The following is a 16,674-nucleotide window of genomic DNA, read 5'->3' as shown; positions in this document are numbered from 1 at the left end:
ATTTGCAGGTAGAGTTGTCTCGTGCTTTGTTAAAGGGGGCAAACAAAAGGCAGAAAAAGCCACAGGAAAAAGAAACGTGAGCAGTGAATCTGCAGAGCCGGAACTGCAGAATATGAGGGGCGGGGCGAGGTGGACGCCGTCTCCCAGAGCAGCGCGCAAGCGCGAATCTGAGCCGCCCCCACCGCGCCTCCCCGCTTTAATCTAGATAACTAATGTTTAGGCTCTCAGACATTCGTCACGAGCTCAGGCACGGAGAAGGGAATGGAGTTGATAGAAATAAAAATATCTGCTTGGTGGGGCTAGGCCAACTGGTAAGGAGAGAAGTAAAGAGATGGAGAACTTGAAAGGGAAGGCGACAGAAGCTGTGTTGAATATATGAGTACAGGTGATGGATGCGGACAGAGGGACCATCTGCCTGCAGACGAAGCCAGTCCCCACTTGCTGGTTAGTCTCTAGCCTTCCATTTGCAGACTGCAGCTTCATCAATAACCCTCTGTATTTGGATAGCGTTGTATAAAATACAATTTAAATTTAAAAATTTAAATAGGAGCCCATAAGGAATATTATAGCCCTGATTTAAGTTTTTTAAAAAACTGAACGAAGGAAGAAATGCCAAAAGCAAGGGACCAATCTGCCAACCAAAATACCGGGCGATGGACCAGGTAGATCACGGAGCCAGTAGCGAACTAGCACGAACTCAAGCCACGCCCCCACAAGGGCTCGATTCAGTCGCTTAGTATTCGCATCCGCACTTTCTCCACGCTATCCCAGCCCAACAGGCAACTCGGGGAAGGAGGACCTAAAACCAAAAAAGGATACATGGGGAGGAGCAGGCGACATCGTTGCTTAGGCAACTCGAAGCTAGGCCCAGGAGTCGCCAAAGGTAGCTCTGTGAATGGACATATGGGAGCTGAGGCTCTCCACATGCTTCCTTCAACTTCACTGGCCACCGCGCTTTGACGACTGAGGAGGAACAAAGCAAATCGCATCCATATTTAATGGAATCTTCACGTACCTTCTTAAATAGATGGGACTACGGAGGGGGCAGAAATTACTTTTTAAAAGTAAATCTGGGCTTCCCTGGTGGCGCAGTGGTTGAGAGTCCGCCTGCCGATGCAGGGGACGAGGGTTCGTGCCCCGGTCCGGGAGGATCCCACATGCCGCGGAGCGGCTGGGCCCGTGAGCCATGGCCGCTGAGCCTGCGCGTCCGGAGCCTGTGCTCCGCAAGGGGAGAGGCCACAACAGTGAGAGGCCCGCGTACAGCAAAAAAAAAAAAAAAAAAAAAAAAGTAAATCTGCTGAGGGAATTCCCTGGCGATCCAGTGGTTAGGACTCGGCGCTTCCACTGCAGGGGGCAAGGGTTTGATCCCTGGCCCGGAATCTAAGATCCCGCATGCCGCCCGCGGCGGCCAAATAAATAAATAAAAACAAATCTGCTGAAAGACTACTAGTAATGGGGCTAAGTAAAGCGAGTGATACGGACGGCCACGCTACACAGCTGGGGTGAAATGGAGAAAGGGCAAAGTTTCACCCTAACCCTTAATCCTCTGCCTTTTCCCAGTGGTGCCGCCACACAGGGTTAGACAGGTCCCAACCAGTCCCCGTATGGGCGGGGAAGCGACTCTACCCACCCAGAGGCCAGGCAATAGGAGGAGCCCTTGCGCGTGACCATGTGACCCAATGCGAGCCGCGCAACTCGTTATGGGCATCCTAGACCATCCGAAAAAGAAATCAAGTCCAAATCTCCCAAGTCTGGCATCCAGGTCGCTCCAGCGTTCCCAGAGACTAGTGGGAGGTCCAATCACCACACCTTTATCGGAGTTCCTCCCACTCCCTTGACGTGTCCTCCCCTTCCTGGCCCAGCTCCATGGGATTCAGCCCGTGGATAGCCACCCTGCTACTCCTTAAGTCTGGCTCAATCCCTATAGGGTACATTAAAAAAAAAAAAAAAAAAAAGGAGGCAAATTTTCCTGGGATAACTGGTACTTTGGCAGGAGGGGAGTATTTCCAGGGCGGCTGAACTTTGCAGCCTCTTCAACAGACAATTTCCCGCTAGACAATTTGCCTTCCTTTATTCCCTTTCTCCACCCGGAATCTTCAGGAATGGGCATGAGGCCCATGTATTAGAGTTTAGAGTTCTGTGAGGTGCAGCCTTCCTTTCAAGAGGATCTAGAACTCCTGGATTTTACTGTCCCAAGAAGCCAGAGTTGCTTGAAGCTTGGCTCAAAATTCCAAGGGTGTTCCGAACTCTCTGGGGCCCAGAGGTCCAAGCTCAGGAGCGTATGGAGGCCTGGGAGGCTGTGGCTACGCCCAAGGAAGAAAGATGAACACGATCACATCTTTACGGTTTGAAGGTGTATGAGATAATGTCACTACACCGGAGCAGCGCCTCAGCCTGCACGCCTATCGGAGTCTGCAGCTGTGACACGTAGAAGTTGGCCACGTCCAGGTCAGTGGCTCCGAAGTGGGCGGTCACATGCACACCCTCGTGCAACGTGAAGCTCACCTGGCGCCCCACCATGGCCAGCAGGCTTCGGAGGTAGCGCTCCCGAAGGGCGGCTCGGGCCCGCTGTTCCTGGGATTCCCGAGATTCTTGAGACTCCGGGATTTCGGGAACCACCGGTTTCAGGAGGGCTCTGCGTCCGTCGGGGGCAAAGCCTCGGCTCAAGCCATCAGGGCCCCGGGGGAGCCGGAGCACGGGCACAGTAGCGGTCAGTGGAGTCTGCATTATCCTGGCTGTTGGGTGAAGAAGAAGAGCAGGGAGCCATTATGGGGAGTGTGGGGCTACAGGAAGAGGGAGCCCGGAGGCCTGGGAGCAGAGCGCTGTCTACCCCACCTCCACTTAACCTGACCAAAACCCAATTCCTGAGTCCCCCTCCTAAAATCTGTGCCACCCCTCACCCGGTCCCCCTCTTCCCAGGAACTGGTACCACCATTCATGAGGTCCACGAGAGCAGGGCCTTTGCACTGCTTTGATCACAGGTTTATCCCCAGTCCCTGGCAATAAATATATTTGCTGAAAGAACGAGTCCTGGCCTCCTCTCTTCTCTCACACACAGCCCATCCAATCCATCATGAAACGCGATCTTCCAAACAAATTCCCAGTCACACAGGAGTCAGCTTGAAAGGGCCAAATCCATGAGTCCATACTTACTGTAAATAGATAAATGAAGAAATACATAAAGGGGGAGGAGGGAAAAATCCACATCGTACAACGGCAGCTAAAATTGTCAATGGATGCTAAAACTTGTCAGTGAACGTTTCAGAGGGTCCAGGATATCTACAAAGCCTTAAAGTACCTCCTCACAAGATAGTTCTTGTCAAGACTAAAGAGTAACTTTATGGTGGAGAAGCCTGGTGGACACCACCCTAACTTAGGCACGAAAGCCAACATGTGCAGTAATAGGACAAACAAACACCGTGTGCATCCTGATGCGATACACTGAGGGCAGGGCACCACTTCTGTGGTCTTCCTGCCAAAAACGGATGACCTGCATCTAATCATGAGGCAACTCAAATTGAGGGACGTTCTACAAAAAAAAAAAAATTATCCTGTTGTTCGAAAATATCAAGATCATAAAAGACAAAGAAAGAAATACTTGGGCGGGGCGGGGGGGGGGGGCTGTAAGTTCCCTGGTCTAGTGGTTAGGATCGGGCAGTTTCACTACAGTGACCGGGGTTCAATCCCTGGTCGGGGAACTGAGACAGCCAAAAAAAAGAAAAAAAGAAACACTCAGGGGGAAAATATATTTTTTTAATTAAAAAAAAATGTGTGGGCTTCCCTGGTGGCGCAGTGGTTGAGAGTCCGCCTGCCGATGCAGGGGACACGGGTTCGTGCCCTGGTCCGGGAAGATCCCACATGCCGCGGAGCCGCTGGGCCCGTGAGCCATGGCCGCTGAGCCTGCGCTTCTGGAGCCTGTGCTCCGCAACGGGAGAGGCCACAACAGTGAGAGGCCCATGTACCGCAAAAAAAAAAAAAAATGTGTATATGTATTCACAACTTAATAGTTCTCACTCTGTCCACTGCCAACATCGCGGCCCAGCCACCGTCACTTCCTGCCTGGACTACTGAAGTCAGCTCCTCACTGGACTCCCAGTTCCACCTTCACCCCCTGCCATCCGCACACACGGCCAGAGGGATCCTGTTAACACCTGAGTCAGATCACATCCGGCCTCGGCTCGGAGCCCTCCCCCCGGCTTCTGTCTTGCTCAGAGTCAAAGCCAAAGTCCTCACCACAGCCCTCAAGGCCCTGAATGCTCCAGATCCGGCCAGCACCCTCGCCGAGCGCGGCGCTTACCCTCTCCACCCGGCCACACTGGCCTCCTCGCTGGGCCTCAGGCACGCCCGGCGCGGCCCCTTGGTGGGCCCTGGTACTTGCGCTTCCCTCTGCCTGTACCTCCTCTCCCCTTCCCTGACCACCCTGCCTTCAAGATCTACCCCTCAGCCCCCTCCGTCCAAACGGGCTTCCTCATTCTTTGTCGCACACACCACTCTTGCACGTGACGTTGTCTATTTATTTTTCTGCTTTGGTCTTTCTCCCTGCGAGATGGCTGCCTCCCCACAGGCAGTGACCTTGCTTTCTTCGCACTGCTATGCCCCCAGCTCCTGAACGCTAAGTGGCACAGGGACCAGGCTCCTTAAATACTGTTTCTGCTGGAATGAACGTAGTGGAGAGTGAGCTCCCAGGCCTGCTTATCTGGGTGACCTCAAGCAAGAGACAGTTTCCTCTTCCATTGTGTGGAGGAATGGCACCAATGGCTGGCCACCTCGCCTTGTTATCAGGATTCAACAGGCTCATGCCGGACGGGGCCTATTATGTACTAGGTTCTCCATAAAGTTACAGTTGAATACCGACTGTATTAGAATCAGTATTGCTGTGTGACCTAGGGTAAGTTGCTTAAACGGTCTGTGCCTCAGTTTCCCCATCTATAAAATGGGGGTGATAAGAGGACCAACCTGACAGGGTCGTCACAGGGACTAAATGACCTAACAAACGTGCAGGTTGAGCAATGGCCTGGAACATATTACATGCCACTGCACTGAGGTGTTTGGGGTTTTTTTGTTGTTGTTGGTTTGGGGTGGTTTTTTTTTTTGGTTTTTTGGGGGTTTGTTTTTATTGAAGTATAGTTGGTTTACAATGTTGTGTTAGTTTCGGGTGTACAGCAAACCGATTCAGTTACACATATATATGTGTATATATATATATTCTTTTTCAGATTCTTTTCTCTTATAGGTTATTACAGAATATCGAGTAGAGTTCCCTGTGCTATACAGTAGGTCCTTGTTATCTGTTTTACATATAGTAGTGTGGTGATATGTTAATCCCAAACTCTTAATTCACCCTCCCCGGCCACTGCACTGCTGTTGACTGCATGCAGGGAGATGCAGGCTTTGTGAGTAGGAGGAGAGAGAGAGAAGGACCTAAGTTTCAGGCAGCTGCACCCCTCCCCTCCCTGTGGCTCAGTCCCCTCTTCTCTAAAGTGATTAACTGAAGTGACTGACACGCATCAGGCACCCAGCGTCCCATCCCAGGGCCACTCACCGTACAGGGGTGATTGGGATTGTCCTTCTTCTCGTGAGGCTCTTCCTGTCTCTGCAGCTCAACTGTCAGCTCCTTGCAAGAAAGGATCCTGCAGAGCAAAGGACCAGGGCTTCTCAACTTTGGCACTATTGACAGTTGGGCCTGGACTATTCTTGGTCGCGTTGTAAGGTGCTGTCCTGTGCATAGGTGTAGGGTTTGGGTAGCGTCCCTGGCCTCTACACGCTAGATGCAGGAGCGCCCCCACCCTTACCCCAAGCTGCGACAACCAAAAATATCTCCACTGGTGAATACTTCGGTAGGAGAATTACAACCCAATAAAGCCATTTTTTTTAAAAAGAAGATCTCCATCTATTGCCAAATGTCCTCTGGGGGACAAAAAAAAAAAAAAAATCATCTCTGGTTCAGATGCAGACAAACAGATGGACGGTGGGTAACAATGACTACTGAACACATGAACATATTCACAGCCTCAAGGACACTCAAAGAGGGGCAGTTCGACAGTCTCCATGAAAACTGCAAACAGGGACCTCCCTGGCAGTCCAGTGGTTAGGACTCGGCACTTCCACTGCTGGAGGCCTGGGCTCGCTCCCTGGTTGGGGAACAAAGATCCCACAAGACGTGTGGCACGGCCTAAAACCAACCAAACAAACAAAAAAACTGCAAACGCACATGGGTCATTCAGCCCATGGAGGGCCCGGGGTGGAGACTTTTAGCTGTCTACCTTTTTTTTACCTTTTAAATTCTGTTTGAATTTGGATCCATTTTGAATCTGTATAACCTTTTCAAAAGAATTTTGAAATTCTAGTTTTTAAAAAGGAAGGGACATATCGGAATGCTTCCACGTCCCTTAAAAAATGTTAGATCCTCCCTCAGGAATCTGAACTCCCTCTCCTAGCCTTACTGTCACGCACTCCCCAAACCTCTTTCTGTCCCTCACCTGGATCTTTCCAAGTCCTCCTGATAGGACACCCCCGCTGCTGGCCCAAATCTTATTAGCAGAACATATAGCAAAGGTCAGCAAATCTCCTTTGTCAAGGGCGCAATGGTAAATATTTTAGGCTTCAAGGGCCTGTCTCTGTCTCTGTCACAACTACTCATCTCTGCCAGAGTAGGAGGAGAGTGGCCAGACAATACAGCAGCGCGTGGAAACGTGGCTGTGCTCCAATCAAACCTTACTTCTTGGGACACTGATACTGAATTTTATATACTTTCATGCGCCACAAAAGATTTTTTTAGTTTTTCAACCACTTAAAAATGCAAAACCCACTCTCAGCTCTTAAGCCATATGAGGACCTGCGGCAGGCCACAGCTCACCACCTGGCATAGGGGATGAGGGTGTGGTCTGGGGGAGAGCGGGTGGGTCCCAGCCCTCCCAGATTCACTACAAGGGGTCTGGGCAGATCACTGCAACTCTAGGAGCAGCCTCCCTGATGCGGTTCCTCATCCGTGAAATGAAACGTTAAAAAAAGACCTCCTAGGGCTGTCGGGAAGATCTTTCAGGGGGAGGTTGCGGATCACACAGGCAAAGGACATCTGCAGTATCCTGGGCTCCTCACTTTCTCTCCCACCCACATCCAGTCCTTCAGTCAAGTTTGTCAGCTCCACCCTCAAAAATGCATCCAGCATCTGGGAACTTCTCACCATCCCTACTCTGACCCTTCCTCGGTCTAGCCACCATCACCTCCCACCTGGACTATTTCAGTAGCCTCCCCACTGGGCTCCTGGCCTCCACCTTCACCCCAGTCTGTTCCCCACATGGCTGTCAGAGGGATCTTCCTGTCAGAACTAAGTCTGATCACACCCCTCCTTGCTCAGAGGCCTCCCATGGCTCCTATCCCACCCAGCGCAAAAGCAAAAGTCCTCACGATGGCTACAAGGCTCTATCACCTCTCTGACCTCATCTCCCACCCTTCTACCCTTTGGTCACCAGTGTCAGTCCCTGAAAATGCCAAGCACATTCCTGCCTCAGGGCCTTTGCATGTGCTGTTCTTACTGCCTGGAACCCTCTTCCATTTGGGAGACATATATATATTTCAGATACATGACTCACCTTCCTCCCTTACTTCATTCAGCTCGCTGCTCAAACATCATCTTTACAGGGAGGAAAATAATAGCCCTTTCACCCTACAGTATCTTTTTTTTCCCACAGCACTATCACCTCCTGACGATATGCATTTACTTGTTTGCCTATGCGCTGTCTGTTCTGCCACAGAACATAAGCCTTCGAGAGAAGGGATATATCTGATTACGTCACAGCTCCATCCCCAGCCCTAATTAGGGCCTGGCAACCAGGGGGGACTCAGTAAACCTTTGTGGAAGGATTCACTCCCCCTGTTATCTGAGTGCCTGCTCTGTGCCTGGCCCATGCTGGGTGGTGCTAGAGACACAGCTGGGAGTGAAAGAGCCCAGCCCTGCCCTCCTGGGCTCACAGTCCAGTGGATGACACACACTAGGTCTCCACACAATGACAACCCACAGTGGGCAGGGCTGGAATGAAGGAGCCCGGGGGCCTCAGGAGCCCAGAGCAGACACCTGGCCCTGCCTGGGGGATAAGAGGTGGTTTTCAGGAAGGGGCTCAGGAAAGATCTCTCTGATAAGGTTACTTTGGAGCAAAGACCAGAATGAAATGAGGAATTCAGCCATGTGGAGATCTGGGGGGAAAGCATTGCAGTTTGAGGGAGCAGCAAATGCAAAGCCCATGGAAGGGAGACTGAGGCACAGCAAGGAGGCCAGTATGCAGGGGGCTGGGGCAAGGGCAGAATGTGCAGGGGCTTGAGGACTGGGGTCTCGCCAGGGGCTGGTTCTGAGCAGAGGAGGGGCAGGGTCTGACTGGTGGTAATCACGGGATCCCTCTGCCTGCTGCAAGGAAGAACGGACTGTGAGAGCAAAGGGAGAAACAGACAGCCTGGTGAGGAAGCCACTGCAGTGGGCGGTGTGGAAGATGACAGGTGTCTGGGACGGGGGTGGGGGTGGGGGTTGGGTGTGGGGGTGGGGGGAGAAGTGATTGGATTAGGCTATCTTTTGAGGGTTGAGAGCCCTCACTATTTGCTAATGGACTGAGCAAAGCCGAGGAAGACTCCCTGGTTTTTGCCTGATGGGCAAGACCACAGTGAATGGAATTAATGGGATTGGTACATTTTCATTATCTCACCATTACTGGCTGTGAATGAGATTAAGGGATACATACATTTTCTAAGGTATCTGACCACTGCATTCCCAGTTTAGTCAAGGGTCATCAGCTCCCAGAGCTTTCTCTCCCAACCTAGGTTAACACTTAAGTATTTTAGGAGAAACACTCTCCTCTCTAGGGCTAGTACTTAATGAAGGACCGATGGGAATTATGCAAGTGGCCGAAGAATTATGTTCAATTCCTGGATTAAACGTGTTTAATTACATGACTAATTAAACATGTTAGTCATGTTTTCTCCATTAGGGAGGAAAAAAAAAAGATTTGGTCATACCTGCACAAGCCCCATTTTCCCGAAGAGGAAACTGAAGCTGGACGATGCCAAATCATTGACTGGGTGCAGGCTTGCGACTGGCAGGAAAAGGGAGCAAATCCAGGCTGGTCTGATAACAGAGTCAGGGCCATCACCCCTGCCCTGGGAGCAGGGCAGTTTTTTTCAGCCAGCATAGGGGAGTCCTTGGAGGTTTGGGAGTCAAGGTGTGACCTGATAAGAAACTGGTTTGAGAAAGGTCACATAGGGTGTGCCCAAGACAGCAAAAGCAGGTATTATCCATTCTCCCTGGTGACCAAGGCTGAGAGTCCTTTATCCTGTCAGTCTCCAAGCCAAGGATTTCCTGCCCAGGTTTCAGGAAAAAATGTCCAAACCCCTTTCCCACTAGAAAAACTAAAGTGCCCATCGCTTTGGTCAATGGCAGGGCCAGGAGATTCACAGACTTCCATCCCTGGGGCCTCAGTGCTCACTTTCTAGAAAATGGGAACGTTCCGTGGACAAACTAACCCTTCAGTTGCCAGGTAGAGAACCAGCTGAGTTACCAGCTTAACCGAGATACTGACCAGCCTACACCCATCTCATGGGTGGGCCCTGTCTGGATGCAAATTAGTTAAATGGGCCACACACACACATACACACACACACCCCGTGAGGATCGGGACCCCAAATGCAGAATCCCACCCCCCCAACCTCCGCCCACTGGGCCGGTCAGTTTCCTTTCAATTCCGCTCTGGCCACGCATCGCTCTCCTTTTCTTACACTAAGTAGGTCCTCCCGGCCCTCAGGCGTCCACTCCCCACCCCGCCCTGGGCTAGACGTTCTTCCCACCTCCCGGCTCAGATTAGGCGAGCGATTCCACTCTGGGAAAGGCGGGAGTCTCAAGACTGCAGCCGTTATTACTGTTATAATATCGTCGTCGTTATTGTTTTCCCGAGGGGGTGCATTCCGCCCCCACCTCCACCCCGGGCGCGGGAGTGTGTGCGCTGCTGCGTTCGGAACCAGAGTCCCGGGTGCAGGCGTTCGGGGACCAGCAGCCGGCGTTGCAGGCGCGGACTTGACTCTTGCCGCCACTCCCGGTCTTGCACGCGGGTGGGCGTCCCGGGCCGGTGCCGGGGAACGGGAAAGTGCTCGCAACCCACCAGCAACAATCCCGCACTCACCGAGGTCTGCAGCGGCTGGAGCCCCCACTTCCGCCGGCGCCCCAGCTGCAGAGGCCCGGGCGGGCCGCGAGCCGCCGAGCCTGGGTTCCGCCCGCGCCGCCACCGCCCCACGTGGTCTCGGGCGGGCTCGCGGGCTCGGAAGCCAGCACAGACCCGGACGCCACCCTGCCAGCGGCTTGGCCCAGCGCTTAGAGCTGATCCACCAGTCTGCGAGGTGGGGACGTCCAGGATACCCATTTTACAGAAGAAGAAATTGAGGCGCCTCCCGTCTGAGTTAAGTGCAGATTGGACTTGGCACCCCCATCCCCCTACACGTGCACACTCCTACCCCTCACCTCCAGTCCGAACCCCACCTTCCCTACTTGATCATGCTCTCAGCAGCCACGCACCAGGCAAAAAGCCTTGGAGAGCAGCAGCTGGGAGAGACCAGAGGCAGTCATTCCTGCAGCCCTCCCCGCAGCCCCATCTTATACAGGGGGAAACTGAGGTCCTGAAAGGCAAAATGTATGGCCTGAGGTGGAAACGCGCTGCTGTGGGCTCAGAATTCACTTCTTCCACACGGTTTCAGTAAGGCAGGGCCTTGTGGGCCTTGGCTTCCCGGCGGACCCCCAAGACCCGGTGCCTGGTACGCAGACCCTCTGCAAATATCTATTGAAAGCATGCACATAGCGGGAGCTCAATACACAATTTGTTAACTGAACTATGAACGATTAAGGGCTCTATTTGTGAACAAGACAAACTCCGCTCCTGCCATCTCAGAACCTACATTCTAGGGAGGCTGAGAGGGACACCACAGGTTATTACATGAACAAATACATCGACGAGATCCTTCAGGGCTTGACAAGGATGTAAAAGGAATAAAATAAGGGCAATGGGGTAATGGGTGGCAGGGTTGGGGGAGGTTGGGTGGTCAGGGGAGGTGGCACTGAAGAAGCCACCTTAGGTAACAGATGGGAAACCTGAGGCCCAGGAGGGAACTGGGGACAGATGGAGGTCATGGAGTGTAAATTGTAAGGCCTTCAGCAGGGTGGGGCTCCTTTAGATCCTGTGGTCAGGGAGGTCCTCTGCTCTCAGGAGGACAATTGAGCTGAGACCTGAATAACAATATGAGGAACCCTCAGGCCTGCAGTGGAGATTAGCATGTGAAATTCCCTCAGTGCTGGGCTCGGGGACACGGCAGGGGCGGACTGACCCTGGCCCTGACCTCAGGGGGCTTGTGTTGGGGGAAGGGGTGAGAGGACAGTAAACAAACAGTTGTAGAGCTGATGTGGTTGGTGCCAGGAAGAAAAGAAAACTTGCAGGGTTGAAGGGTGGGGCAGGGTGTTGATACCACTTCAAACAGTGATCAGAGAGAGCAGCTTTGAGGAGGGAAGTTCGAGGAGGCCCCATCCGAGAGAGGCAAGACGGTTGGCTATTTGGTTTTAAAGACGATCTCAGGTCTAAGAGCAGAGTCAATGTATATGATCACGACCCTCCTCTGCTCAAAACCTTCCCAGGGCTTCCATCTCAGAAAAGCCAAAGACTTTTAAGTGGTCAAAAGACGCCCTTGAAGCTGACCTCGTTTTCTCACAGAACTCAATCAATACAGAACTTAATCACTACAGAACTCCTAGAATACGCAGGCCCGGCATGGGGAGAAAATTGAGGCCCACCCGTCACCCCAGTAATCCTGTCCCTTTATAATCCTTCCTGGATTTTTTTTTTTTTCCTCCATGACAGGTGTCACGGAAGGCACTCTATATTTTACATAGTTATCTTGTTGAGAGTCCTGTCTCCCTGAACGAATAAACTGCATGAGGCCAGGGTTATTGTGTTTTGTACCCTGCTGCATCCCCAGTGCTTGGTCCAGAACCCGGTGCATAGTAGACGCTCAATCAATGTTTGCCCAGGGAACTTTTATTGTAATGCGTTTAATGGAACAGACCAGATTACTATCAGGCGCCCAGGTAGAAACGTGGCCCCTACCACTTTCTCGCTTGGGGGTGTGTGTGGGCACCTTGTGCCTCAGTTTCCACCAGCCCGAAAACGGGATCAGGAATAGCTGTTTCTATGCGTGGTTGTGTGAACTCGTTATGGTTAAGATTTGATCACTTAGAGAAACGCAGGGGGCATGGTCCAGATTAAGTTTGGCTGAGGGTGGGGCAGTCCTCTCGCGTCAGGCCCCGCCTCGGTGGGCGGAGCCACGGGCCGGGCCAGCACGTGTAAGAGTTCGCCGCGGGTCGCCGCAGTCACTCACCTGGGCGCCTCGGTGTGAGCGCGCACGGCTCGCGAGTCCTCCGCCCGCCAGTCCGCCTGCCCGTGACCCATGTCCCGCCGCAAGGCCGGCTGCATGCCTCGCCGAAGAGAGCCCGCTCCCGCCGCCAACTCAGACGACGAGATGGAGATGCCGGACCTCTTCATCGATGTGAAGCTCGAGCCGGACCCGCGGCCCCTACAGGCCCGGCGGCTAGGGCCCTTCAACCCGAAGGAAATGCCCGCGCCGGGGCGGTTCGAGGGCGAACCCCGCCACTCCCCCGGCCCCGTGCCCGCTGGCGGCCTCTTCCACGCCCTGGGCCTGCGCAACCAGTGGGCGCCGTGGACGCCGCTGACCCCGCACCTTCCCGGTGAGCGCCCCCTGCCCCTGCCCCGGGCCCGCCCGCCTCCCTGCCCTCTCTCTCCTCTCTCCTCTCTCCTCTCTCCTTTCTCTCTCTCTCTCGCTCTCTCTCTCTCTCTCTCGTGGGACCTCCTTCTCGGGGCACCGCCCCCCGCATCCCCCCACCCGCACTAACCCCCCTGCCTTATTTTCCTCGCCAGGTCCTGGCCTCCAGCCCCCCTTTTGACCTTCGGGTTTCCCCTCTCCCTCGGAACCCCCAGGCCCCATCCTGGCCCCACCCCACGCTCACCACCCGCTTCCTCCCTGCAGACCGCCAGCCGTGGACCGACAAACACCCAGATCTGTTGACCTGCGGCCGCTGCCTGCAGACTTTCCCGTTGGAGGCCATCACTGCTTTCATGGACCACAAGAAGCTGGGCTGTCAGCTCTTCAGAGGCCCCAGCCCCTGCCAGAGCTCAGGTGAGTAAAGCCGGAATGCAGTCCCTGGTCTCAAGTTCAAGGGCCCAGCTTCCTGTGGGAGAAGGGGCTGACCTGGACAGGCGGGGCAGTGAGAACTACTTCCCCTTTCTGGCTCCCCACTGGGTGCAGCCTAGGCGTGGCCAGAGCCTGCCCTGTCCTAGGGCTGAGACTAGTGGTGGTGAGGGGGGTGGGTGAGGATGGGGGCTGGGCAGGGAAGCAGGGCCACCCACAGGGTGTGGCCAGGCCCAGAAGACTGGTCTGGGGATTTGCCATACACACACCCCCAATCTGGTTTCACTTCTCCTTCCCCTTGGCCAGAAATAACTGGCCAGGTGGCTGGACCAGTGTGGCAGCAGGGGGCACCTCTGGGGAGGGCAGCGGCCTGGGGGAGGGGAGCTGAGGCCAGCTGGACCGGGGGGTGTTGTCACCCCCTCCCCCTCTTTATCACTTCTGATTGAGGTGCTGGGCATTTGCTCAGAGCCAGGGAAGGGACTTCTGGTTTCCCTCCCTGATGGAATCTCCCAGCCTTGCATGCTGGGAAGGCCCTGTTTTGAGCCAGGTCCTGGGTGTCTGGATACCTGGGTTCCTCCCCTCGGGTAGGAATTAAAACTCTTAACTTGGTACTAGACTCTTGGGCGAGCTGAGCTTTTGGTCAGCGTTGATGATGGGGCCCATCCACAGCTCTAGATTGCCAGTCTCTGGGCCATGTGCTCCTGGGGATTTGTGAGAAATGGAATTATATTCAGGGCTGGGCCAGGGAGAGGGTCCTGTGGTGGGAGGGGGGGAGGAGGAATTATGATTGGCTCAGCTGCAGAGTTAGGGCCTGGTGGGCAAAGGAGGGGCTGTGATGGGATCATTAGAACAATACACTCTTAGGTGCTTGGACTTGGGAGAATTGTGGACACCTCAGCTAATGTTTACTGAGGGCCTGATGGATCACAGCTCTCAGCTGGCTCTGAGCTCACAGCAAGTCTAAAGGGGGAAGACCCCTAGATCCCCATATTCTAGCAAAGGAGGAAACTGAGGCTCCGAGAGGGGTATTTCTTGCCCAAGGTCACACAGCTAGGGAGCAGGAGAGCCAGCTGGAAGTCAGGCCAGGCTGGCCCTCTCCAACCCCACCCATGCTCTTGACCCTGGTGTTGCATCAGGAAAGCCGCCCCCATCCAAGACATAAAGGCGAAGAGATCTGGCAGTACCTTACTGACAGTACCTGGAGTGTCTTGATTTGGAGGACTCTCAATGTGGGTTCCGTAAAGAGGGAGGGGAGCCTAGCTCACCGTCCACACCCCTACCTCTCTAGGTGGCTGCTAAGCCTTCTCCCCGTTTAGACCTTGGCTCCCTCTTCTGTAAGGCAGGAAAAGGGGATTATGCGTGGGACCCAGGAGCCTGGGGCCTGGCACAGAAACCCACTCAGTTATCAAGAGCTGTTTTGATTGTTAAACCAATCTTTTTTCTTGAAGACCTCTATCTCCCACCCCCTGGGTTTCTGGATTGAAACCCCAGCTCCACCCATTCCTAGCTGTGTGACCTTGGGGAAAGGTCTCTTTGCCTCAGTTTTCCCGTCTGGAAAATGGAGGTCTTATTTCCTGCCTCGAAGGAAAGTTGTGAGAGGGAGCTGAGCATGGCAGGTGGCAGGTGCCTAGCGCACTGAACTGGATCACCTGCTCAGCAAGGCCTTCCTAACCCCAGTAATAAAATAACACCTCCCCATCCATCACTCTGCTCTAACTTGTTTTTTTCTTTTTTTTTTTTGCGGTACACGGGCCTCTCACTGGTGTGGTCTCTCCCGTTGTGGAGCACAGGCTCCGGACGTGCAGGCTCAGCGGCCATGGCTCACAGGCGCAGCCGCTCTGCGGCATGTGGGATCTTCCCGGACCTGGGCACGAACCCGTGTCCCCTGCATTGGCAGGCGAACTCGCAACCACTGCGCCACCTGGGAAGCCCTCTGCTCTAACTTTTAAGTTTTTCTTGAAGATTTTTCAAACACAAAGAAAATCCCCAACTACTTATCATCCACTGCACGGATTTTCCTTGCTTCTTGTCTGTCCACTCACCTCTCTGAACACCAGCTTCCTGAAGGCAGGGAGTCTCGCCTCTTACTGCTGCCTCTCAGCTCCTGGAATAGAGCCTCTCCCCCAGCAGGTGTCCAGCCGGCAGCTGTGAACAGCAACTGCTCTGACTTGCCTGACACACTAACCCCTGGCCCTTCTCTTCTCTGCAGAACGCGAGGACCTGAAGGCCTTGAGCTGCCTCCGCTGCGGCCGACAGTTCACAGGAGCCTGGAAACTGCTGCGCCACGCCCAGTGGGACCACGGACTGTCCATCTACCAGACGGAACCCGAGGCCCCAGAGGCCCCGCTGCTGGGCCTGGCCGAGGTGGCTGCTGCCGTGTCGGCGGTGGCGGGGCCAGAAGCCGAAGCCAAGGGCCCCCGGCTGGGTTCCACCCGACGGAGCCCCACCTGCCCCGTGTGCAAGAAGACCCTCAGCTCCTTCAGCAACCTGAAGGTGCACATGCGCTCGCACACTGGCGAGCGGCCCTACGCCTGTGACCAGTGTCCCTATGCCTGCGCCCAGAGCAGCAAGCTCAACCGCCACAAGAAGACCCATCGGCAGCAGCTACGGCCCCAGAGCCCCTGCGTGGCCGATGCCAGTCAGGAGCAGGCCTCCGCCGCCCCTCCGGAGCCGGCCGCCCATGCCGCCGCCCCGGCCAGCATCCTCCAGTGCAGTGGCGGAGAGGGGGCCGGAGCAGCCGCCACGGCGGGGGTCCAGGAACCTGGGGCTCCTGGCGGTGGGGCCCAGGTGGGCCCCGGCGTGGACGGCTGGGGAGCTGACACCAAGGAGCAGAGAACTGACCCCGAGAAGAACCAGAAGACGTCACCCAAGAAGACGCTGAAGCCAGCGGGCAAGAGCCGGGGCCCCGGGCCCGGGGGCAGCTGCGAGTTCTGCGGGAAGCATTTCACCAACAGCAGCAACCTGACGGTGCACCGGCGCTCGCACACGGGCGAGCGGCCCTACGCCTGCGAGCTCTGCTCCTACGCCTGCGCCCAGAGCAGCAAACTCAACCGCCACCGCCGCATGCACGGCCTGGGGCCTGGCGGGCCCCGCTTCAAGTGCCCCCACTGCTGCGTGCCCTTCGGCCTGCGGGCCACCCTGGACAAGCATCTGCGGCAGAAGCACCCCGACGTGGTTGGGGATGCCTGAGCCGCGGGAATGCCCCCTGCGGTCCCCCGCACCGCCGTGAACCGCTTCTGTGACCTCCCTGTCCTTCCCCTGCAAGTAAATCCTCCCTCCCCACAGTTACACACGCGTTTGGACTCTGGCTTTCTTGGGGTGTCTGAGGTGGGGCGGGAGGCTTCACTCCTTGGGGTGGACAGCTGGACAGACCGGTTTGGAACGAGGGGGTGAGGGGAAAGGCCAGCACCCAGTGCCTGGGGCACAGCAGGACTGGCACTGAAAGCTGTG

At 54.9% G+C, this 16,674-nt stretch overlaps 2 protein-coding genes across 3 annotated transcripts; one reads left to right on the top strand and one right to left on the bottom strand.

Moving 5' to 3' along the window:
• Positions 1 to 1,796: 1,796 nt before the first annotated feature.
• Positions 1,797 to 12,435, bottom strand: GEMIN7 (gem nuclear organelle associated protein 7). 2 transcript variants are annotated; one of them, XM_082862419.1, is made up of 3 exons: positions 12,397 to 12,435; positions 5,543 to 5,630; positions 1,797 to 2,735 (listed from the first exon to the last, which is right to left on the bottom strand). In XM_082862419.1, exon 3 carries the CDS (start codon positions 2,725 to 2,727, stop codon positions 2,341 to 2,343), a length of 387 nt encoding a protein of 128 aa, XP_082718545.1. In that variant the 5' UTR covers positions 2,728 to 2,735; positions 5,543 to 5,630; positions 12,397 to 12,435; the 3' UTR covers positions 1,797 to 2,340. The 2 variants fall into 2 exon arrangements, with proteins under 2 accessions (XP_082718545.1, XP_082718544.1); XM_082862418.1 differs by lacking the exon at positions 12,397 to 12,435 and adding an exon at positions 9,829 to 9,937.
• Positions 12,436 to 12,465: 30 nt separating this feature from the next.
• On the top strand, positions 12,466 to 16,498 carry ZNF296 (zinc finger protein 296; the record flags this gene model as incomplete). Its single annotated transcript, XM_082863346.1, has 3 exons — positions 12,466 to 12,763; positions 13,063 to 13,212; positions 15,434 to 16,498. The coding sequence occupies 3 exons, from the start codon at positions 12,466 to 12,468 to the stop codon at positions 16,411 to 16,413; spliced, it is 1,428 nt and encodes a 475-aa protein (XP_082719472.1). The 3' UTR covers positions 16,414 to 16,498.
• Positions 16,499 to 16,674: the final 176 nt, after the last annotated feature.

Source organism: Leucopleurus acutus (genome assembly GCF_964270905.1).
Source record: "Leucopleurus acutus genome assembly, chromosome: 20".
Classification (NCBI taxonomy): domain Eukaryota; kingdom Metazoa; phylum Chordata; class Mammalia; order Artiodactyla; family Delphinidae; genus Leucopleurus; species Leucopleurus acutus.
The sequence above is the reverse complement of the archived record's forward strand: the minus strand, read 5'-3'. Positions and strand labels throughout refer to the sequence as shown.